At 46.2% G+C, this 23,896-nt stretch overlaps 1 protein-coding gene across 1 annotated transcript in view; it reads right to left on the bottom strand.

Moving 5' to 3' along the window:
* Positions 1 to 23,896, bottom strand: part of LOC139246167 (SH3 domain and tetratricopeptide repeat-containing protein 1) — a 182,535-nt gene that overhangs the window by 10,852 nt on the left and 147,787 nt on the right. The window contains exon 15 of the mRNA XM_070871392.1: positions 12,318 to 12,468. Within this exon, the coding sequence (XP_070727493.1) occupies positions 12,318 to 12,468 (151 nt within the window). The remainder of the gene's footprint in view (positions 1 to 12,317; positions 12,469 to 23,896) is intronic.

Here is a 23,896-nt window from a genome sequence, read left to right as displayed (position 1 = left end):
CATGGGATCTGGCTATCATTATTATGCCTGTGTAGGTCGCGTATGAATGTTTCCCTGCCTTTCTTAGGCATAACCATGCGATTACCCCACAAAGGACAGTACGCCTGTATGGACATTTCGTCTTTGCGCCACTGGAACGGCTTGATCTCTTCATGCATCTCCGCTGGGACACTGGACCAGCTCCCATGGAGGACACAGTTTTTTTACCAGTGACAGTAAAGGATCCTGGCTGGTCCACGTCCTGATCTGGCGGGCCGTAACGGGTGACTTTTCATTTTTGAATGCATCCATCACCAAGAGCAAGTCTGCAGACTGTGCCATTTCCACCCCAGTGGTGGGCAATGGTAGCCGACTGAGAGCATCAGCACAATTCTCTGTGCCTAATCTGTGGCGGATTACATAGTTGTATGCAGTCAGCGTGAGCGCCCATCTTTGGATGCGGGCAGAGGCATTGGTGTTAATCGCTTTGCTCTCTGAGAATAGTGATATGAGTGGCTTATGGTCAGTTTCTAGCTCAAACTTGAGACCAAACAGATACTGGTGCATTTTTTTCACCCCATAAACACATGCCAGAGCTTCTTTTTCAATCGTGTTGTAAGTCCTTTTGGCCTTGGACAAACTCCTGGATACATAGGCGACTGGTTGCCTACGGACCAGCGTACACAGTTCTTCATAGGATTTGGTTGTTGGTTTCACTGGAGCTAGAAGATTCTTCATGAGGCCATAGGTTGTTGCCACACAGACAGTAAGGAGGATAGCCCTTCATTTGGCAGCATTCTCGTCCCTTTCCAGCTAGTTGGCCACGAAGGATTGGTCAAGTCACTGCACGAAGGCCTCCCAATCATCCCCTTTTGAGAATTTTTCCAGGATACCAACAGTTCTTTGAATTTTCGCCTGGTTCGTTATCTCGTCGCCAATTGTTACGCTCATAATAAGGTGATACGACTGAGTACTGTATGCAATGAGTAAGTGTGACCTTAGCTCCTTTAATTAGACTCCAGAGTGTTGGTACAGCATGGGAGGCCTGTTTATATACAGTGCTCCCAAGGGATGCTGGGATCCCTTGGGACTCCAACAGGTAGGCCCTCTGGTGGTGGTATGATATAGATTGCCAAGGGTTACAAGCATAATCGTTTACATGTTCTGTTTTGTTTTCAAATCCATCCATGGCCTCACTCCTCCCTATCTCTGTAATCTCCTCCAGCCCCACAACCCTCCAAGATATATATGCTCCTCTAATTCTGGCCTCAAACATCCCCAATTTTAATCGCTCCCCTTTTGGAGGCCAAAGGCCTAATCTATGGAATTCCCTCCCTAAACCTCTCCACGCCTCCACCTCTTTTTCCTCCTTTAAGATGCTCCTTAAAACCTACCTCTGAGCTTTTGGTCATCTGCCCTAATATGTAGTTTGGTTCAAATTTTGTTTGATAATGCTGGTGTGAAGCAGCGTGGGACGTTTCACCACGTTAAAAGTAGTATATAAAAACAAGTTATTGTCGTAAATGTTTTTTAAAGACACTACAAAGCCTGATAGAGCAAAGCAGCACCACTACGTCAGTTGCTCTCTCCTCCCACCCCCATCTCCCCATCCCTCTCCTCTCACCCCCACCTCCCCCTCCTTCTCCTCCCTCCCCCACCTCCCGCTCCCTCTCCAGGTGTGGAACACACTAAAACCTTACATCGTCCAATGCTTACAAAAGCTAGGCATGATATATTGCTGCAAAAACCAGTTTTATTGTGCATCATTTACAATCTAAAGTTAATACTAGCAAATTAGCATCTACAATTAATTACCAAGTCTCAGAGGTACCTGGAAAATAGGGTAAAGAAGTTCTTCTGAATTACCTATTTGATTGATGGCCTCTAGTTTTGCTCTTCCCCACAGGTGGGAACACTCTCTCCGTATCTACTCTATCAAAACCTTTCATAATTTTAAAGACCTCTATTAGTTCACCCCTCAGCCTTCTTTTTTCAAGAGAAAAGAAACCCAGAAAGATTTGCATTTGCAGATGAAATGTCTATTTTTGTAAAGATGTTTACTTGATACAAATGGAAATAGAAATGGGTGCTGCAGTGGGTTTGATGCTCTCCTTTTTCATCTGCAACATGTGTTCAAATCAAGCCCAGACAGATAGGATAAAAATCCTCCTGTTACATGTAAAGGTCCTATGTGAAATGTGTCCCAATCCAGCTCCTAATGCATAGGCTCACTGCACAACACTGTCCCTAATTTGCCATTAATTGATAGTCACACTCAAAGAGACTGTAAACGAGCAGAATTGGAAAATGTCATACTGGTGCAGTTCGAGGTTGGGGTTGTCACTCACTGTTGCGACAGAATACAGAAAGCTTTACTAACTATGCTATAACTGACCGAGCTGTGCTTGATGCTGAAAATAGGTGCCCATTCCCCTAAATTAAAATCCTTCACCTTGATGAGCATAACGTTCATCAAAAAAATTATGTAGGGAAAATATTCTTCCTGTGTTCACTGAATGTATGAAGCTTTAAAAACTATCTGGAATTCTTAAAGCCACCATTTGTTTTCAAAAGCATGATATCAATAGTTTAAAATTGAGCCTCCTTCCCTTCTATTGATCAGATAGAGAGCATGTTAGAAATTATTGCACTTTTTTCTGGTATAACCAGATTAGTATTTTTTAAGTTATGCAGAGAATCAGATACTAAAATTATCATGTTTCTCTATTGGGTTAATAGGTTAAAGGAACACAATGTTTTTATAAGCTAAAGGAACACTATGTTTATATGTTGGCCTTTGGCCTACCCCAACTATTATTGAAATTAAACAGGTCACAACATATTTTCTTCAAGCTTTCCAGTTTGAATTTTAAAATAAAAGCACAAAACAGTGTCAATGACAAAGTTTAGTGAACAATATTTAGTCAGGGTATCACTCTCAAATAGGAGGTTTATTGTCTTGTATCCTTCTACTTAATGCTTACTTAATAACCTAAAATGGTGACTGCAGAAATAATTTACCTTTGCTGGATCTTGAGACCGATTCCAAGGAAGTATAGGTCTAATTTTAAATTCAACAAATGAGTAACTGAAATAAAAGACTTGTATTACAACACTTTAGCCCATCTACAAAAATATATAATAAAAAATAAGAATTTAGTCAGCAGGTTAATGAAGACTATGGGTAGGAATAGCGAAAGGTCATTCACTCTCTTGAGCCTGTTCCAACGTTCAATTATATCATTATCACAGCCTGTTGTAGAAGATTATTCCAGATTTTAATTACCCTTTGTGTGTATAATAAGTAATCCTAAGTGTCTTCAGCAATATAGAAATATTCATCAAGTACAATGACTCACTGTAAAATGATCAGATTTAAAAAATCAAACGAATGAGATGTGCCCACTGCTCTAAGTGACATATAGAAGAGAATAAGCAGACACCATCCTTTTAATTGATAGGTCTTAGTCTCAGCAATCCAGTATATAAAAATCAATAGCAGGCAAGATTGAACAAAAAGGAGTGTGTTGTGTTAGTAAGTGATTTGCACTGAAATTTATTCTCGTATAAATTCCAGATAACTGAACAACCTAATTTTGACAGTAAAACTACCCAAGGCATTATCAAACAAAATTTGACACCGAGCCACATAAGGAGATATTAGGGCAGTAAAAGCTTGGGCAAAGAGGGAGGTTTCAGGAGTATTTTAAAGGAGTATCTTAAAGGAGGAAAGAGAGGTAGAGAGGCGGCGATGTTTAGGGAGGGAATTTCAGAGCTTAGGGCCTCGGCAGCTGAAGCACGGCTGCCAATGGTGAAGTGATTAAAAAACAGGGTATGCTCAAGAGGCCAAAATTAGAGCGCAGATATCTTGGGGGGTTCTTAGAGCTGGAGGAGATTACAGAGAGAAGGAGGGGCAAAGTCATGGAGGGAATTGAAAACAGGGATGAACATTTTAAAATTGAGGCATTGCATAACTGGGACCCAATATAGATCAGCAAACACAGGACTGATGGCTGAGCAGGACTTGGTGCGAGTTGGGACATGGGCAGCAGAGTTTTGGAGGTTTAGAAAGTGGGAGGCCAGTCAGGAGTGCGTTGGAATTGTCAAATCTAAAGATAAAAAAGGCATGGATGAGGGTTTCAGCAGCTGAGGCAGGGGTGGAGTTGGGCGATATTATGGAGGTGGAAATTGCAATAGAACGCCCCCTAGTGGACTACTGATCCGCCTAGTGGTCTACTAATGTACTGCAACTACTGATGTAAATAATAAAGGATTATGTGGCAAGATTACATAATGATGATTTCTGTTAAGAGCCATTTTGTGTGTGTGTGCTTTTCTTAGAGATGTAAAGATATCGCAGAAATAGGTGGTCTTAGTGATGGAACGGATATGGAGTTAGAAGCTCATCTCGGGGTCAAATATGACACCAAGGTTACAAACAGACTGGTTCAGTATTAGACAGTTGCCATGGAGATGGATGGGTTGGTGGTTAGGGAACAGAGTTTGTGGCAGGGACCAAAGACAATGGGGTAAAAATTCCGACATCCCCAGGCCCGTACAAAGTTTCAACGGACCCAGGAAGACATCGGAAAAGCCAGTTTTCAGTGTGCAATACGCATGCGTTGAAAACCGCTTTTCTGATCTGTCAAGCTGGAGCTTGACAGATCCTACACATATCGGGAGCGAGGACATTTGTACGTGCAAGATTGCGAAATTTACGCATATCTTGCCCAGCAAATGTCCTCAAAAATCTTGCGCCTGAAAAAGCAGGCGCATAGTCTACTTTTACAGACGCAAGTGTTTTAAAACACACAAAAATAATAAAGTTATGAAAACATATCTTATTGTTAAAAGGCCTCCTCACTTTGGTAAGTTTATTTTAAGGCATAATTAAAAAAACTTTTTTAAAAATTGGGAAAATATATATTTTTTTATTAGACATTAATAACTTTCATTTAAATGAATCTTAAATATGTAGTGTATATTTTCTATTTTTTATTAGTGTTTTGGGTGTTTGGTGGGGGGGTTCTTATTCATAATAATGGGAACTCCAACTTAACGGAGTTCCCATTATTATGAATGAGAAAATACTTACCTGATATTGGGTGTCCAGGCCCAAGTGACTCCTGCGCACGTCCCTACGAGCACGCGCTGCGACGCACAGGGAGAGGAGGCCTGTGGATCGGGAACTCGAGCGGGCGCAGCAGCTTCAGGTAGGTGCGCATTTTTTCTCTAAAATCTAGTCGAACGCCCGCGGGAAGGAGAAAGAGGAATTTCTACTCCATTAACTTTGGTCCTCCCAATATTTAGTTGGAGGAAATTTATACTCGTCCAGTATTGGCCTTAGAGACAGTGGAGGGGTCAAGAGAGGGAGTGGTGAGGTAGAACTGTCTGTTTTCAGCGTACATGTAGAAACGGACGCTGTGTTTTCAGATGATGTCACCGAGGAGCATCTTGTAGATGAGGGCCAAGGATAAATCCTTGGGGGACACCAGGGGCAACAGTGCCGGTGTGGGAAGAGAAGCCATTGCAGGTGATTCTCTTCTCTAGGATTATGTTTGTGGGTAGGAATAGAATGTGAATTCCAAGCATGGAGACTTTCAAGCATGGTGATGGGTTCCTATGTTACAATAGTTCAAAAGTACTTCATTGGCTGCAAAACACTTTGGGACATCCTGAGGTCATGAAAGATGCTATACAAAGACAAGTCTTTATTTTTTCTTTTATGGGTGTCCTAATGTGAAGCTCCTTCTACTTTATCTTAGCTGTAACCCTCAATAGGGCATCCCCTACTGCACCACTGTGATACTTCCATTTCTAACATCAGATGTCCATACAGCTAATTTGTGCCAATTTTTGCGTTGTGGATGTGCACTCACTGCAAACCAAGTTAAAACGGCCTCAAATATTTCATGGGTGACCGTTACAACTGGCAAAAAAGGGCTTGATTTTAACTGATGAGAGGGAACGCGACAAAGGGAGCAGCCGGCCTGTTCGCGAACAGCAGCAGGCGAGCTTAGACAATTTTAATGACTGGGACTCATTAATGTTGTGTATGCAATAACTCAACAGACTGAATACCGTAAACTCCGAACAGGTACAAACCTAGCTCTACTTTATTAGGGCCCAAAGTGATTACATTACAAGATGGCTGGCCTTTTTAGACCTAGGCCGCACACATGTGCGCACAGCTCAATGACCTCTGACAGTGGCGCCACCTGGTGGCTAGTAAACCCAAGCATACATACATGACAATATCCCCCTTTAAGATATTAGTAACGGTCTTTTCACAAATTGAGATGGTCCGGGGCTTTCCGCTCCCGAGTTGAACGTCTCAGTTCAACTCCAGCCTTGGGCGAGCGTTCTGAGTCTGTTATGACTGGGGGCTGGGTAGCCGATCTGATGGGAGTAGCAATGACCATGTCAGGGATTGAAAGTCCAGATTCATTGACCAATCAGTAATTGAAAGTCCAGATTCATTAATGACAGCAGAGTCCTCTGATGACTGAGGGTAGGTTGGTTGGTCACTGATTGTGTCTTCCTTAGACTGTTCCAGTTCATCCGTGTGCCACAGCTTTATCTGATCGATATGTTTCCTACATGTCTGCCCATTCTTGAGCTTAACGATAAACACTGTGTTACCCTCCTTGACTGTAACAGTACCGGCGATCCATTTGGGACCTTGACCATAATTCAGTACATACACAGGATCATTGATAGAAATGTCGCGTGACACAGTAGCACGATCATGATACCCTTGCTGACTTTGACGTCTGTATTCAACACGATTATTCAAGTCAGGGTGGACAAGAGAGAGCCTGGTCTTTAGACCTCTCTTCATCAATAGTTCAGCAGGGGAGACCCTGGTAAGTGTAGGGGTCTTTTCCTGTAACTAAGCAATATGCGTGACAAGCGAGTTTGCAGTGAACCTTGAGTTACACATTTCATACTCTGCTTGATGGTTTGCACCGTACGCTCTGCTTGACCATTAGATGTGGGTTTGAATGGTGCTAACCTCATATGTTTGAGTACCATTGAGTTTCATGAACTCTTGAAACTCCATACTGGTGAAGCAAGATCCGTTGTCGCTTACAACGATGACAGGCAGACCATGCGTAGCAAACATGACACGAAGGCTCTCAATGGTAGCTGTGGATGTACTGGATGACATGATTGCACACTCTATCCACTTGGAATAAGCATCCACCACAACTAAGAACACCTTTCCCAGGAAGGGACCTGCAAAGTCGATGTGGATCCTGGACCATGGTTTAGATGGCCACGACCACAGACCCAGTGGCGCTTCCGCTGGTGCTTTACTTAGCTGCATGCAAGTGTTGCACTGATGCACACATGATTCCAGATCAGAATCAATTTCAGGCCACCATACGTGAGACCTGGCAATGGCTTTCATCATGACAATACTGGGATGCGTGCTATGAAGATCATGCACCAATTTCTCTCTGCCTCTCTTGGGCATAACAACACAATTACCCCACAGTATACAATCTGGTTGAATGGATAGTTCGTCTTTGCAATGGATGTGAGGTTTGGTCTCCTCACACATTTGCGTGGGTATGGCAGACCAATCACCACTAAGGATGCAACATTTCACAACCGATGATATCGGGTCCTGGCTGATCCAGGTCTTAACTTGTTGGGCCATGACAGGGGTTCCTTCACTTTCAAAAGCATCCATGACTAACAGAAGGTCTGCCGGTTGTGGCATTTCCACCTCCGGTGTGGGCAACGGCAGAAGGCTCAGTGCATCGGCACAATTCTCGGTGCCAAGTCTATGGCGAATGAAATAATCATAGGCAGATAATGTCAGTGCCCACCTCTGGAAGTGGGACGATGCACTGATATTGATACCTTTGTTTTCCGAAAACAATGAAATGAGTGGCTTGTGATCTGTTTCCAGTTCAAACCGAAGACCAAACAGGTACTGATGCATCTTTTTAACCCTAAACACACAGGCTAGTGCTTCTTTCTCTACCATGCTGCAGGCTCTTTCCGACTTTGACAAACTTTTTGAAGCATATGCAATAGGTTGTAATTTGCCTGACTCATTAGCTTGTTGGAGCACGCAACCAACTCCATATGACGAAACATCACGGGCCAATGCTAGACGCTTACACGGATCATAATGTACCAGAAGCTTGTTAGAGCAAAGCAGGTTAGTAGTTTTCTCAAAAGCTCCATCTTGAGATGCACCCCAAACCCAGTTGTTGCCTTTTCTTAGTAGCATGTGCAAAAGTGGCTCGAATAAGGGGCTCAATCTAGGTAAGAAATTACCAAAGTATTTGAGTAGACCAAGGAACGAACGCAGCTCCATCACATTCTGAGGCTTGGGTGCATTTTTTATGGCCTTGGTGTTTGAGTCTGTAGGTCTGATACCATTAGCAGCAATTTTCCTCCCCAGGAATTCAACTTCCGGTGCCATGAAGACGCACTTAGAGCGTTTCAGTCTGAGTCCCACATTGTCCAGACGATATAGAACCTCTTCCAGGTTGTTCAGATGTTTGTGGGTGTCAGGACCTGTGACCAGGATGTCATCTAGGAACACGATGGTTCTGGGGATGGACTTCAGTAGACTCTCCATATTCCTCTGAAATATGGCTATAGCCGAGCAAATTCCAAAAGGGCACCTGTCCTTTATGACTGTTGATGCACATAAGTTTCTTCAATATGTTGACCAGCTCCTGTGTCATATAGGCCGATGTCAGATCCAGTTATATGAACAACTTCCCCCTGGCTAGCATTGCAAACAGGTCATCAGCCTTCGGTAACGGGTATTGATCCTGTTTCGAAACTCGGTTGATCGTAACCTTGTAGTCTCCACAAATCCTGACAGTGCCATCACTTTTCAACACAGGAACAATAGGGCTGGCCCAATCGTTAAATTCAACCTGTGATATGATCTCTTCATGCTGGAGTCTGTCCAGTTCGACTTCGACCTTCTCCCTCATCAGGTACGGAACTGCCCGAGCTTTATGATGGACGCGTCTTGCATCCGAGTCCACGTGGATCTGCACCTTGGCTCCCATGAAATTGCCGATGCCTGGTTCAAACAGCGAGGGGAACTTGTTCAGCACTTGAGCACATGGAGCATCCTCCTTCGACGATACACTTTGATCTTGTTCCAGTTCCATTTGATTTTTTCTAACCAGTTTCTGACGAACAGCGTTGGACCATTGTCTGGAACAATCCATAATGGTAAATCGTGAACCACACCATCATACGACACCTTGACTACTGCACTGCCAATCACAGTTATGAGTTCTTTAGTGTACGTACGCAACTTGGCATTGACTGGACTCAGCTTAGGCCTCACAGCCTTAGTATCCCACAGCCTGTCGAATGTCCTCTGGCTCATTATTGATTGACTCACACCCGTGTCCAATTCCATCGATACTGGCACACCATTAAGTTTAGCATTAATCATTATCGGTTAGCTCTTTGTTAGTAACGAATACAGTCCATACACTTCCTCTTCTGGTATCTCAGATTGCATATCCAGATCATCCTCCACGTGGTGTGTCACAGCACGCTTGCTCAGTTGCAAACACATGCACTGGAGATGCCCCACTCTCGAACAGCCTTTACAAATATACTGTTTAAACTGACACTGATGATGCGGATGATTTCCCCCACAACGTCAACACGGTGATATCAGATTCATTCCTGTTGGCGGACTTTGAGCAGCCATAAGTTTCGTGTATGCAATCAGGTAGGCCCTGCCATATGCAGCTCTGCCAAATGACAATTCAATCTTGTTTACAGGACTTGCCGAGTTCCGATTTTTCAATGATATCTGCTTTAAGCTTTTGTCCGTCGTCATGCATGATTGGGCAATCATGATGGTCTTGCTCAAATCCAGCATCTCCGCCGCCAGTAGCTTACACAGGATCACCTCGTGGTTGATGCCAATTACAAAGAAGTCCCACAGCATGTCTGCCAATGCTGTTTCGAACTTACACGGTCCAGCTAAACGTCTTAGGTCGGCAACGAATTCCGATACATCCTGGCCCTCAGAACGAACGTGCGTATAGAATCAATATCTTGAGATGATGATGCCTTCATCTGGTTTGAGATGGTCACGTACCAGAGCACACAATGTTTCATAGTCCTTGTCCATTGGACTTGAGGGCGAGAGATAGATAGATTTTCTGACCGCAAACCGTGAGGAGGACCGCCCTGTACCGAACTGCGTCTACCTCTTTCTCCATTTTGTTGGACACGAAGTACTGGTTCAAGTGGGCTATAAAGTCTGCCCAATCTTCTCCCTCCACGAATCACTCCAGAATTCCAATTGTGCTCATTTTTGCATGCAAAGGTTCTTGTTACCTCGTCGCCAAATGTTGTGTATGCAATAACTCAATAGACTGAATACTGTAAATTCTGAACAGGTACAAACCTGGCTCTACTTTATTAGGGCCCAAAGTGATTACATTACAAGATGGCTGGCCTTTTATATCTGGGCCGCACACACGTGCGCACAGCCCACTGACTTCCGACAGTGGCGCCACCTGGTGGCTAGCAAACCCAAGCATACATACATGACAATTAACATGCCACTTCCCGACTTCCGAACCAAAAACAGCATGGAAGTTGGCAGGAAACGGATGCCCATCCATTAAACTCGTTTGGTAGGAAGCCACCGCTGAGGACCCAGGGTAACAGTCCCCATCATAAATCCCGGTCAGGGGAGGCCAAAGCTTTCCTTGTGGAACCGAGAGGAGCACTAAAAGCTCTTCTGGTACTGGCTTTTGTTCCTGGCAGGTTTGATCTGGGAGAAAGCCATCGCTCTTCTCCACTCAGGCTTCAATTAAAATAGCAGATCGGGCTCCGATCTTCAGACCCCGACTTGCATAATTATAGAGGACATTGCCGGGCTTAGGATGAGTTTCCTTGCCACCTGCAATTTTAAAATTGCAGGTCAATTGGTAGGAATTGAGTGGGTGATTCCCCACTGCATTTTAATTGCACCAACATTAGTTCACCCCCTCGCATATCTGGTTTCCACCAGACTTTCAATCCATCAGTCTGCACTAATTTCAAAGCCAGATCCTAGAGGTTAAAGGACAGCATCCGAATCCACTGCACCAACAAGTCTCAATTGTAATCTTTTATTCACTCTGAGATGTAAGGAGATTCTCAAATGTAAGAGATAACACTGGACAGTTCCTATATTCCATCAGTTCAACCTTCGTCGTCTCCAGGCCAGGTCCAAGACCACCCCAACCTCTGTCGTCGAGCTACAGTATGCGGACGACGCCTGCATCTGCGCACATACAGAGGGTGAACTCCAGGACATAGTCGATGTATTTACTGAGGCGTATAAAAGCATGGGCCTGACGCTAAACATCAATAAGACAAATGTCCTCCACCAGCCTGTCCTCGCTGCACAGCACTACCCCCCAGTCATCAAGATCCACGGCGCGGCCCTGGACAATGTGGACTATTTCCCATACCTCGGGAGCCTCTTATCAACAAGAGCAGACATTGACGACGAGATTCAACACCACCTCCAGTGCACCAGTGCAGCCTTCGGCTGCCTGAGGAAAAGAGTGTTTGAAGACCAGGCCCTCAAAACTGCAACCAATGGTCTACAGGGCTGTAATAGTACCCACCCTCTTGTATGGCTCAGAAACATGGACCATGTACCGTAGACACCTCAAGTCGCTGGAGAAATACCACCAACGATGCCTCCGCAAGATCCGACAAATCCCCTGGGAGGACAGACGCACCAACATTAGTGTCCTCAACCAGGCCAACATCCCCAGTATTGAAGCATTGACCACATTTGATCAGCTCCGCTGGGCAGGTCACACCTTTTGCATGCCAGACATGAGACTCCCAAAGCAAGCGTTCTCCTCGGAACTCCTTCACAGCAGACGAGCCAAAGGTGGGCAGAGGAAATGTTACAGAGACAACCTGAAGGCCTCCCTGAAAAAGTGCAACAACCTCAGTGACACCTGGGAGTCCCTGGCCAAAGACCGCCCTAAGTGGATGAAGTGCATCCGGAAGGGCGCTGAACACCTCGAATCTCATCGCCGAGAGCATGCAGAAATCAACCGCAGGCAGCGGAAAGAGCTTGCGGCAAACCTGTTCCACCCACCCTTTCCCTCAACGATGATCTGTCCCACCTGTGACGGGGACTGTGGTTTTCGTATTGGACTGTTCAGCCACCTAAGGACTCATTTTTAAGAGTGGAAGCAAGTTTTCCTCGATTCCGAGGGACTGCCTATGATGATGATGATCCACTCGATTAATTATTGATTCTACCACAGAAACATATTATAAGACTGAAATAGAAACAGAAAGGTTTGGCTTACCAAGGGTCACACTGAGTGTCAAAGCAGTTTGGGCATTTTCTAGGGCTTCTGCATAGCTCTTCACATGCAGCAGTAGTTCTGTTAGCTTGTTACAGAGTCTGAGCTCCACCATTGTGTTTTCAACTTTGATAGCAAGGGGAAGTGCTCGATCCTGTTAACACATAGTTGAAATTTGAAAACTTGTAAACTGAATCGTAGGTTTATTAGTTATGATGGCCTTGCAGTATAAAAGACAATATTCAAAAAAATCCTCTCTGGGGCCAAAATTGGTGAGCATACTGCCCGTGGACCGACGACATGCTGCCCAAAATCGCGAAATTGATCAAAAAATACCTACATACCGCCCAGCGGGAAATTGATCAATGACATACCGCCGGGCGGTATGCATACCATCCACCCACACGGAGCACCCTATAGACTGCCCAAAAGTTCAACATTTGTAGCATACCGCCGACATACCACCGGAGCTGCACACTGTCTGAAAAAAGGTGGCTTTTATGCCAATGGTATGTCGGTGGTATGTAAACTACAATGTTCCTCCACCCCCCCCAGCGATCTATTCCTCCCCCCCCAGCGATCTATTTATCTCCCCCCCACCCCCAAGATATAGTCCTCCCCCCAGCGATTTACCCTCCCCCCAGAGATCCAATCCTCCCAGAGAGATCTAATCCCCTACCGAGGTGTAATCCCAGCCCCAGAGATCTAGTCAATCTATTCAGCAGCCCCCCCCCACCCCAGAAAATGCAAAAATAAATAAATAAATAACAATATAAGTATTATAAATAAATCAAAAACACTGCACAAAAGAATTAAGAATCTAAATGTACCTGGAGACACTTACCTGTGATCCAACGTCGGCAATCACTGGCCTGCGGACTGCTCTTTTCCGGGGGGGGGTGGGGGGGGGGTCGGAGGTCGATGTAAGAGTGCACGTGCGCAGAACTCGGGACCCAAAGAGTCCCGGGTCTCAGACAACATACCCTGCACCGCCGGAGAAGATTGTCCGTCGCACTACTCTGATTCATCGCTTAGGACAACCCGGATCAATGTTGCCAGCGCTCCGCCCCTGCAGTACCGGGCGGTGAAGATTGTACTGACCATTGCGAGACGCTGAGAATTGGGCGGTCCACCAAATTCGGGCCTTCTATGCTTTATCGGTGTCTCTCATAAAACATTAAAACCTTTGTTGGCCGAATTCCCTTTATAACTATAGTCTCTGGACCTATGAAGGGTGTTTTTAAAATTCTGTTTTTAAAGACTAAGGGGGAGAAATTCGGGTCATTTGTGCCTCCCAGGGGTATTAACGGGGCGTAAACGACTTTCTGACTAGGCACGGCACCGCTAAAGACTCCCACTAAATTCGGCGGGAGTTCAGTGGCGCCGCTGAGGCGTTGTGCCTCAATCTCCTGCGCCCAGAGATTGTGACGTCATCGCCGTGCGCAGCACCCCAGCCCCTAAATTAGGTATCGGCCTCTGAAGCTGCCCGAGACGATGACAACGACAGCTTCACGGGACGCGTACCGGGCTGCCGGCCACTCGTAGGTGAATGTTAAAGGGAAGGTGTGCTGCTGTTCGTAAAAAAAAAGGGCTGGTTTTCTTGTGCGCACCGTTGCCGCTTTGGACGCGAGGTCCGTGCCGCGATCGAGTGCCGGGCTGATCGCGCGGCACCCCCACAGTCCAGGTAGGACCCTTTCGTTAATGCAGAGTATGCAGCTTGGGCTCTTCCCTTTAATTCAGAGAAGAACCCCTCCTACACGGTAGCGCTATGCGGCCCAGTGCTGCTGAGTCGTACACCCTGCTCCCACCCCAGAAAGGAAGTGGAACACTTGATTTAGCATTCCACTTCCATTTGGGGGCAGTATCCCCAATTTCTTGCGAGAGGCAAGACTTCTGCGCCTGGCGCAAAGTCTTGCGCCTGGCGAGTGTTACCGCCCCCAAACGGGGTGCACCCAAATTTTTAGCTGCAATTCCCAGCCCAGCCCAGTGATCTGAACATTTTTTTTTAATTCTAACTGCTTCCACTATAAATTGAAGGGTAACCATTTTGAACTCCGTTGTTTCAGTGATTAAAGATTGCTAAGTAACAGGCAAAGAAATGTTTAATTGTATCCAAATGTTATTTATTTCGGATTGCTTGAAACTTAAATGGTGAATTTTACAATTTAGCACTCAGGGGAGAACTCAATGCAATGGAAGTGCATATCAGGAATGCGGGGGGGGGGGGGGGGGAAAGTCAGTGGGCCCGATTATCCAACAAAAATGGATAGAAAATTGTGTGGGCCACAAATCAAGAGCGCTGACCCCCATGTTCAAACTCCTAATATGTACTTCCATCATGTGAAGATCTGCACCTAGAATATGAATTCCCAATACAAGGCCAGGAATGGGTTCTTAGTATTCCTGGTTACTAAGTATTCAGGAATGATAGAGAAGGGAAACGAGCAGGGGTGGTGGCAGTATTGATTAAGGATGATGTTGCAGTTCATCATAGAAAGAATATACTCGATGGTTCTAGGACTGAATCTATTTGGCTTGAGTTAAGAAACAGAGGGGGAGCTGTTACATTGCTGGGAGATTTTTTTTATAGAGCTCGAAACAGTGAGAAGGAGATAGATGACCAAATTTATTGGCAAATTTCAAAGACGTAACAAAAATAGAGTAGTAATATGAGGAGACTTTAATTACTCTAATTTAGACTGGGAATAGCATAGTTCTAAGGGAAGGGAAGGAGGGGAATTTCTGATGTGTACTAGAGATGTTTCTCGATCAATACGTCTCCAGTCCATCAAGGAAGGAAGCAGTTTTGAATCTGGTTCTGGGAAATTAAGTAGGGCAAGTGGAGGGTGTTACAGTAGGAGATCATCTAGCCAACAGTGGTCATAGCATAATTCGATCTGCCCAGAGTGTGCTTAACCAGAGCGTTTTATTTGGGAATTTGGAAAGAGTGGGAATTTCTGGTAAGTAGCAGCTGTAAATAGTGATATTTATTTCAACATTTTGATTTAAACCTAGAACTTAAAAAACTATAGTTAACAGAAGCTGCCTGCTAGTGGCAGTTTACTGCCAGTCAGCTGTTTTTTTCTTGAATAGATGCTAATTACTGTGAGCATGGAGCAGGGAGCACTTGTAACTTGGGTGGGGCTGCTATGGTATAATAGTAAAGAGACTAACTATTTGTACTGCACTTTTTTTGACAGACAGGCATCCGTCAAGCCCCATCTCCTACTGCCCATACTTCACATTTTTGACCGACAGGCGACAAGCCTCACCCCTGTCAAGCTCCGTCCCCCACCTGGCCAGAATCATTCCATGCGGTTGTGCGAGCAGCAGGATCTGAAGCCCTGACTCGCTCTCTCCAAACGGCCTGGGCCTGATGGCAGCGGGAGGGGGCCGATGGCGGCAAGAGAGAGGTTGGGGAGAGAGTGAGAAGTGGGACGCCGAACCGGAAGTGGGACCATGCGACCAACCGCGCTTCCCGCTGAGCTGCGAGCCTCCCATGGGCCACGAGTCCCGAGCGGCAGCGGAGGGGGGTGAATGGGGGCAGATCCTGGGGGAGGGAAGAGAGAGTGAGAGATTGGGGGGAGAGTGAGTGAGAGTGAGAGCGAGAGGCTGGGAGGGGGGAAGAGAGAGAGGCTGGGGGGGGGGGAAGAGAGAGAGAGGCTGGGGGGGGGGGGAGAGAGAGAGGCTGGGGGGGGGGGGGGAGAGAGAGAGGCTGGGGGGGGGGGGAGAGAGAGAGGCTGGGGGGGGGAAGAGAGAGAGGCTGGGGGGGGGGAAGAGAGAGAGGCTGGGGGGGGGGAAGAGAGAGAGGCTGGGGGGGGGGGAAGAGAGAGAGGCTGGGGGGGGGAAGAGAGAGAGGCTGGGGGGGGGAAGAGAGAGAGGCTGGGGGGGGGGGAAGAGAGAGAGGCTGGGGGGGGGGGGAAGAGAGAGAGGCTGGGGGGGGGGGGAAGAGAGAGAGGCTGGGGGGGGGGGGAAGAGAGAGAGGCTGGGGGGGGGAAGAGAGAGAGGCTGGGGGGGGGGAAGAGAGAGAGGCTGGGGGGGGGGAAGAGAGAGAGGCTGGGGGGGGGAAGAGAGAGAGGCTGGGGGGGGGGGGAAGAGAGCGAGGCTGGGGGGGGGAAGAGAGAGAGGCTGGGGGGGGGGGAAGAGAGAGAGGCTGGGGGGGGGGGGAAGAGAGAGAGGCTGGGGGGGGGGGAAGAGAGAGAGGCTGGGGGGGGGGGAAGAGAGAGAGGCTGGGGGGGGGGGAAGAGAGAGAGGCTGGGGGGGGGGGAAGAGAGAGAGGCTGGGGGGGGGAAGAGAGAGAGGCTGGGGGGGGGGAAGAGAGAGAGGCTGGGGGGGGGAAAGAGAGAGAGAGGCTGGGGGTGGGGGGGAAGAGAGAGAGAGAGGCTGGGGGGGGTGGAGAGAGAGAGAGAGGCGGGGGGGGGTGGAGAGAGAGAGGCTGGGGGGGGGAGAGAGAGAGGCTGGGGGGGGGTGGAGAGAGAGAGAGGCTGGGAGGGGGGGGGTGGAGAGAGAGAGGCTGGGGGGGGGCTGGAGAGAGAGAGAGAGAGGCTGGGGGGGTGGGTGGTGAGAGAGAGAGAGAGAGGCTGGGGGGGGGGTGGTGAGAGAGAGAGAGAGAGGCTGGGGGGGGTGAGAGAGAGAGAGGCTGGGGGGGGTGAGAGAGAGAGAGGCTGGGGGGGGGGTGAGAGAGAGAGGCTGGGGGGGGGTGAGAGAGAGAGGCTGGGGGGGGGGTGAGAGAGAGAGGCTGGGGGGGGTGAGAGAGAGAGAGGCTGGGGGGGGTGAGAGAGAGAGAGGCTGGGGGGGGTGAGAGAGAGAGAGGCTGGGGGGGGTGAGAGAGAGGCTGGGGGGGGTGAGAGAGAGGCTGGGGGAGGGTGAGAGAGAGAGGCTGGGGGAGGGTGAGAGAGAGAGGCTGGGGGGGGTGAGAGAGAGGCTGGGGGGGGGTGAGAGAGAGGCTGGGGGGGGGGTGAGAGAGGCTTGGGGGGGGGTGAGAGAGAGAGAGGCTGGCTGGCTGGGTGGGGGAGAGAGAGAGGCTGGGGGGAGATAGAGAGGCTGGGGGGGGGGGGAGAGAGAGGCTTGGGGGGGGGGAGAGAGAGGCTTGGGGGGGGGGAGAGAGAGGCTTGGGGGGGGGGGGAAGAGAGAGGCTGGGGGGGGGGGAGAGAGAGGCTTGGGGGGGGGGAAGAGAGAGGCTGGGGGGAGAGAGAGGCTGGGGGAGAGAGAGGCTGGGGGGAGAGAGAGACTGGGGAGGAGAGAGAGAGAGAGGCTGGGGGGAGGAGAGAGAGAGAGAGAGAGAGAGAGGCTGGGGGGGGGGGAGAGAGAAAGAGAGGCTTGGGGGGGGGGAGAGAGAGAGAGAGAGAGAGAGGCTGGGGGGGAGGGAGAGAGAGAGAGAGGCTGGGGGGGGAGAGAGAGAGAGAGAGGCTGGGGTGGGGGAAGAGAGAGAGGCTGGGGTGAGAGAGAGAGAACCCGGGAGGGAGGGGAGGGGTGGGGGTGGCGCAGTGAGAGAGACACAGATGGGGGATGGGGATCAGAGAGGAGAGAGGGAACTCAGGGAAGATGGGTCACAATCTTCAGCCTCCTACAAGGGACATCGTTGGAGTGGATGATATCCAGAAGTCACAACACTGTCACTATTCGCTTCATACCCAATAAATCTGTTAGCAATCCGTATACAATGCCCCATCTATGATGGGGCATAAGGATGCACTTGGACTGGGGTAAGGCACTGGCTGGGGGAGGAATGCACTTGGACTGGGGACTGGAGTGCATGATAAGGGAGAATACAAAAAGATTAGGAGATGTCAAAAAAACAATTAAGAAGACAAAGAGGAACTGTGAAATAAATTTATCATACAAAATAGTAAAATATTTTATAGGCTCCTCAATAAAAAAGGAAAGTTGGGATGGGAATATGGACATTAAGTGATAGATAGGATAATACCACAGGCAGCAATAGTGGGATGACAGAAATATTAAATAATTATTTTGCTTCAGTATTTACCAGGGAGATAGAACAGGTGGACATGACATTGGATGATGAGATTAATAATGAGAGAAGTACATTTAAAATAAAAAGAGGGGATATATTTAATAAACTCATCAAAGAGGATAAAATCCATGGTCCGGATGGATTGCATCCATGCATTTTAAAAGAATCTAGGGAAAAGATAGCAGAGGCCTCACTACGCACATTTAATAATCTGTTAGAAAAAGGTGCAGTGCCAGAGGACTGGTGGATAGCTAACGTAATACCCATTTTTAAAAAGGGGGATAGATCATTTCCAGGGAATTATAGACCAGTCAGCTTAACATCGGTGGTAGGAAAAATAATGGAATCCCCCTGCTAAAGGAGAAAATAGAACATCTAGTAACCAAAAATATAATAATAAGTAGTCAGCATGGATTTCAAAAGGGAAAGTCTCGCTTGACCAACCTCATTGAATTTTTTGAAGAGGTAACAGAGAGAGTAGACAATGGTAATACAGTCGATGTAATTTATCTAGATTTTCAAAAGGCATTTGATAAGGTACCCCATAATAGACTGATGAACAAGGTCAGAGAATGCGGAGTCAGGGGACAAGTAACAGAATGGATAGCGAGCGGGCTTCAAGACAGAAAACAGAGAGTAGGGGTAAAAGGTAGCTAATCACATAGGAAAGTAAGAACACAAGAAATAGGAGCAGGAATAGGCCACCTGGCCTCTCAAGCCTGCTCCGCCATTTAATAAGATCATGGCTGATCTGATCATGGACTCAGCTCCACTTCCCTGCCCGCTCCCCATAACCCTTTATTCCCTTATCGCTCAAAAATCTATCTATCTCCGCCTTAAATATATTCAATGACCCAGCCTCCACAGCTCTCTGGGGCAGAGAATTCCACAGATTTACAACCCTCAGAGAAGAAATTCCTCCTCATCTCAGTTTTAAATGGGCGGCCCCTTATTCTGAGACTATGTCCCTAGTTTTAGTTTACCCTGTGTGGAAATATCCTCTCTGCATCCAACTTGTTGAGCTCCCTCATTATCTTACATGTTTCGCTAAGATCACCTCTCAGTCTTCTGAACTCCAATGAGTATAGGCCCAACCTACTCAACCTTTCTTCATAAGTCAACCCCTTCATCTCCGGAATCAACCTAGTAAACCTTCTCTGAACAGCTTCCAATGCAAGTATATCCTTCCTTAAATATGGATACCAAAACTGTACACAGTACTCCAGGTATGGCCTCACCAATACCCTGATTCTAATTAAATCAGAATAAATCACGTGCCCAATTAGTTTAGTGTGGTAATTATCACTTTACAACTGCAACCAATTTAGAATTCAAAAATATTAACTCAAAAATCTTTTTTTTTGTACACAATCTATACAGATTAAAACAAAGCTAAAGAAATTTAAAGAATTTCCCCCAGAATCCGCAGGACTTCTCTGCTTTTATACTCTATCCCCCTTGCAATAAAGGCCAATATTCCATTGGCCTTGCTGTACTTGCATACTCACTTTTTGTGTTTTATGCACAAGGACTCCCAGATCCCTCTGTACTGCAGCACTTTGCAATTTCTCTACATTCAAATTATAATTTGCTTTTCTATTTTTTCTGCCAAAGTGGATAACCTCACATTTTCCAACATTATACTCCATCTGCCAAATTTTTGCCCACTCGCTTAGTCTGTCTATATCCCTTTGCAGATTTTTTGTGTCCTCCTCACAATTTGCTTTCCCACCCATCTTTGTATCATCAGTAAACTTGGTTACATTACACTCTGTCCCTTCATCCAAGTCATTAATATCGATTGTAAATAGTTGAGGCCCCAGCACCACCGATCCCTGTGGCACCCCACTAGTTGCTATTTGCCAACCGGAAAATGACCCATTTATCCCGACTCTCTGTTTTCTGTTAGTTAGCCAATCCTCTATCCATGCTAATATATTACCCCCAACCCCATGAACTTTTATTTTGTGCAGTAACCTTTTATGTGGCACCTTATCGAATGCCTTCTGGAAATCCAAATACACCACATCCACTGGTTCCCTCTTATACATCCTCAAAGAACTCCAGCAAATTTGTCAAACATGATTTCCCTTTCATAAAACCATGCTGACTCTGCTTGATTCAATTATGCTTTTTCAAATGTCCCGCTACTGCTTCCTTAATAATGGACTTCAGCATTTTCCCAACGACAGATGTTAGGCTAACTGGTCGATAGTTTCCTGCATTTTGTCTGCCTCCTTTTTTAAAAAGGGACATTACATTTGCGGTTTTCCAATCCGCTGGGACCGTCCCAGAATCCAGGGAATTTTGGTAGATTACAACCAATGCATCCACTATCTCTGCAGCCACTTCTTTTAAGACCCTTGGATGTAAGCCATCAGGTCCAGGGGACGTGTCCACCTTTAGTCCCATTATTTTACCGAGTACTACTTCTTTAGTGATAGTTCCTTCCACCCTATAGCCCCTTGATTATCCACTATTGAGAGTTTTTTAGTGTCTTCTACCGTGAAAACCGATACAAAATATTTGTTCAACATCTCTGCCATTTCCCTGTTCTCCATTATTAATTCACCAGTCTCATCCTCCAGGGCACCAACATTTACTTTAGTCACTCTTTTCCATTTTATGCACCTGTAGAAACTCTTACTATCTGTTTTTATATTCCGTGCTAGTTTACTTTCATAATCTATCTTCCCTTGCTTTATCATTTTTTTTTGTCGTTCTTTGCTGATTTTTAAAAGTTTCCCAAACCTCTAGCCTCGCATTAGTCTTGGCCACATTGTACGCCCTTGTTTTCAATTTGATGCCATCCCTTATTTCCTTAGTTAGCCACAGATGGTTATCCCTTCTCTTACAGTCTTTCCTTCTCATTGGGATATATTTTTGTTGCGAGTTATGAAATAGCTCCTTCACAGTGGCAGAAGGTGGGTAGTGGTGTTCCACAAGGATCAGACTTGGGACCACTGTTGTTCATAATTTATATCAACGATTTAGAGTTAGGAATCAAAAACACAATTTCTAAATTTGCGGATGACACCACGTTGGGGGCGATAGTCAATACTTAGGAGGACTGCAACAAATTACAGGAGGACATTAATAAACTTGCAGAATGGGCATAAATTGGCAAATGAAGTTCAACACAGATAAATGTGAGTTATTACATTTTTGTAGAAAGAATAAGGAAGGAGATCACTTAATATTTGGAGGATGAGAGGGCAGGAACAAAGGGATCTCGGAGTACAAATACACAAATCACTAAAAGTTGCGACACAGGTTAGCAAGGCCATAAAAAAAGCAAACCAAGCACTAGGGTTTATTTCTAGAGGTATAGAATTGAAAAGTAGGGAAGTTATGATAAATGTGCATCGAACCTTGGTTAGACCAAACTTGGAATACAGCGTACAATTCTGGTCGCCATATTATTAAAAGGTTATGGAGGCACTGGCGAGGGTGCAGAGAAGATTTACAAAGATTATACTAGAAATGTGAGGGAACATCAGGAAAGGGTCTCCTTTCTTTTGAAAAAAAAGCTGGGGGGTGACCTAATAGAGGTCTTTAAAGTTATGAAAAGTTTTGATAGAGTGGATGAAAAGAGAATGGGCTGGAATTTGATCAAAAACCGCCACCACCGATTTGCCACCCAAAAAACCTCTATGATTCTGCTATTAAGAACGGTGGAAAATTCATGAAAAAATGGGGAAAAAAATCCGCTTGGCGGGAAAAATTGGTATTGTACGAGGATTCGCAGCAGAAAACGCGATCCTAGTCAACTTTAGTCCGAGGCTGCGAGTTGGGCCTAGGGAGGGGGAAAAACACAAAAAATATTTTTACAAAAATGTTTTTTAAAAGATCGCAAAATATTCACAAGACCCTTTTCTACTGAATCGCTACAAAAGAATTAAAAACAACTTTAACTTACCTTTTTTGCAGGGTTTCATACTTACCGCCATTCTAAGGGCAGCTCTGACTGGTATTTCCCCGGCGTTTTTTTTTCTTTCCATCTACGGGCCACAGCTGTGATCAAACTTGGGCAGAAGCAGTTTTTCGAGAGTTGCACGCTGGCGGTCCGCTCCCCAGTGGTATTTCAAAACTGCCGGCGGAACACTTCCATGCATTTCCCACCGGGTGGTTTTCCACCCAAAATGAAGAAATACCGCTGAATAAAACGCGGCGGAAGGCTGATGAAATTCCAGCCCAATGTTTCCACTTGTGGGGAAGAGCATAACTAGAGGCCATCAATATAAGATAGTCACCAAGCAATCCAATAGAGAATTCAGAAGAAAATTCTTCACCCAAAGAATGGTGGGAATGTGGAACTCACTACCACAGGGAGTGAATGAAGCAAATAGAGGTTTATGCTGAGAGAGTTAGATGAAGAAAGACGGGAGGAGGCTCAAGTGGAGCATAAATGTCGGCATGGACTGGTTGGGCCTCATGGCCTGTTCCTGTGCCACATATTTTATGTAATCCTATGTAATTCGGTTCAGAGTAATAATGAAAAAAGACCAGAAAATATCAAAGGTAACAATGTTCAACCAGGGAAGAGTTAATTTCAGTGATTTAAGAAGGGACTTAGCACAGGTAGATTGGAAAAGGGAAATGGTGATTGCAGGGAAATAACAGCAATGGAAGGCATTCAGGGAAGAGATAGTTCAGGTGCAAACTAGGCATATTTCTTTGAAGGGAAATGGTAGAACATCCATGTGCCCTGAATGACAAAGATAATAAAAGTTAAAATAAAACAGAAAAAGGAGCTTATAACAAATGTCAGGAGCAAGATTCAGCTAATAACCATAGAATCATAGAATGGGTACAGCACAGAAGGAGGCCATTCGGCCCATTGAGCCCGTGCCAGCTCTCTGCAAGAGCACTTCCATAACAAGATTATAGAAAGTCCAGGAGGGCATTTGAAAAAGTTAATACAGGAGGCAAAGAGAGGTTACAAGAAAAGATTAGCAGCAACATTAAATTGAATCATAAAACATTTTAGAAACATATGAGGTTAAAAATTCCAATAAGCTGGAAACCTGCCGGTAACAGCGCCGGCCAAGGCTAATGGCCGCCCGCCGAGAGTACGCAGAATGCACTGGTATTTTGGTTTCTGCCTCTACCAGTCTTTCAGGCAGTGAGTTCTAGACCCCCCACTGCCCTCTGGGTGAAAATTTCTCCTCAAATCCCCTCCAAACCTCCTACCAACTACTTTAAATCAATGTCCCTGGTTATTGACCCCTCTGCTAAGCGAAATTGGTTCTTTCTATCCATTCTATCTAGGCCCCTCATAATTTTATACACCTCAATTAGATCTCCCCTCAGCCTCCTCTTCCAAAGAAAACAACCCCAGCCTATCCAATCTTTTCTCATAGCTAAAAGTCTCCAGCCCAGGGAACATCCTTGTCATTCTCCTCTGTACCTTCTCTAGTGCAATCATATCGTTCCTGTAATGTGGTGACCAGAACTGCATGCAGTACTCCAGCTGTGGCCTAACTAGTGTTTTATACAGTTCAAGCATAACCTCCCTGCTCTTATATTCTATGCCTAACTAATAAAGGAAAGTATCCCGTATGCCTTCTTAACCACTTTATCTACCTGTCCTGCTATCTTCAGG

This window comes from Pristiophorus japonicus, chromosome 2, assembly GCF_044704955.1.
Source record: "Pristiophorus japonicus isolate sPriJap1 chromosome 2, sPriJap1.hap1, whole genome shotgun sequence".
Classification (NCBI taxonomy): Eukaryota; Metazoa; Chordata; class Chondrichthyes; family Pristiophoridae; genus Pristiophorus; species Pristiophorus japonicus.
This window is presented reverse-complemented; position numbering and strand designations above follow the sequence as displayed.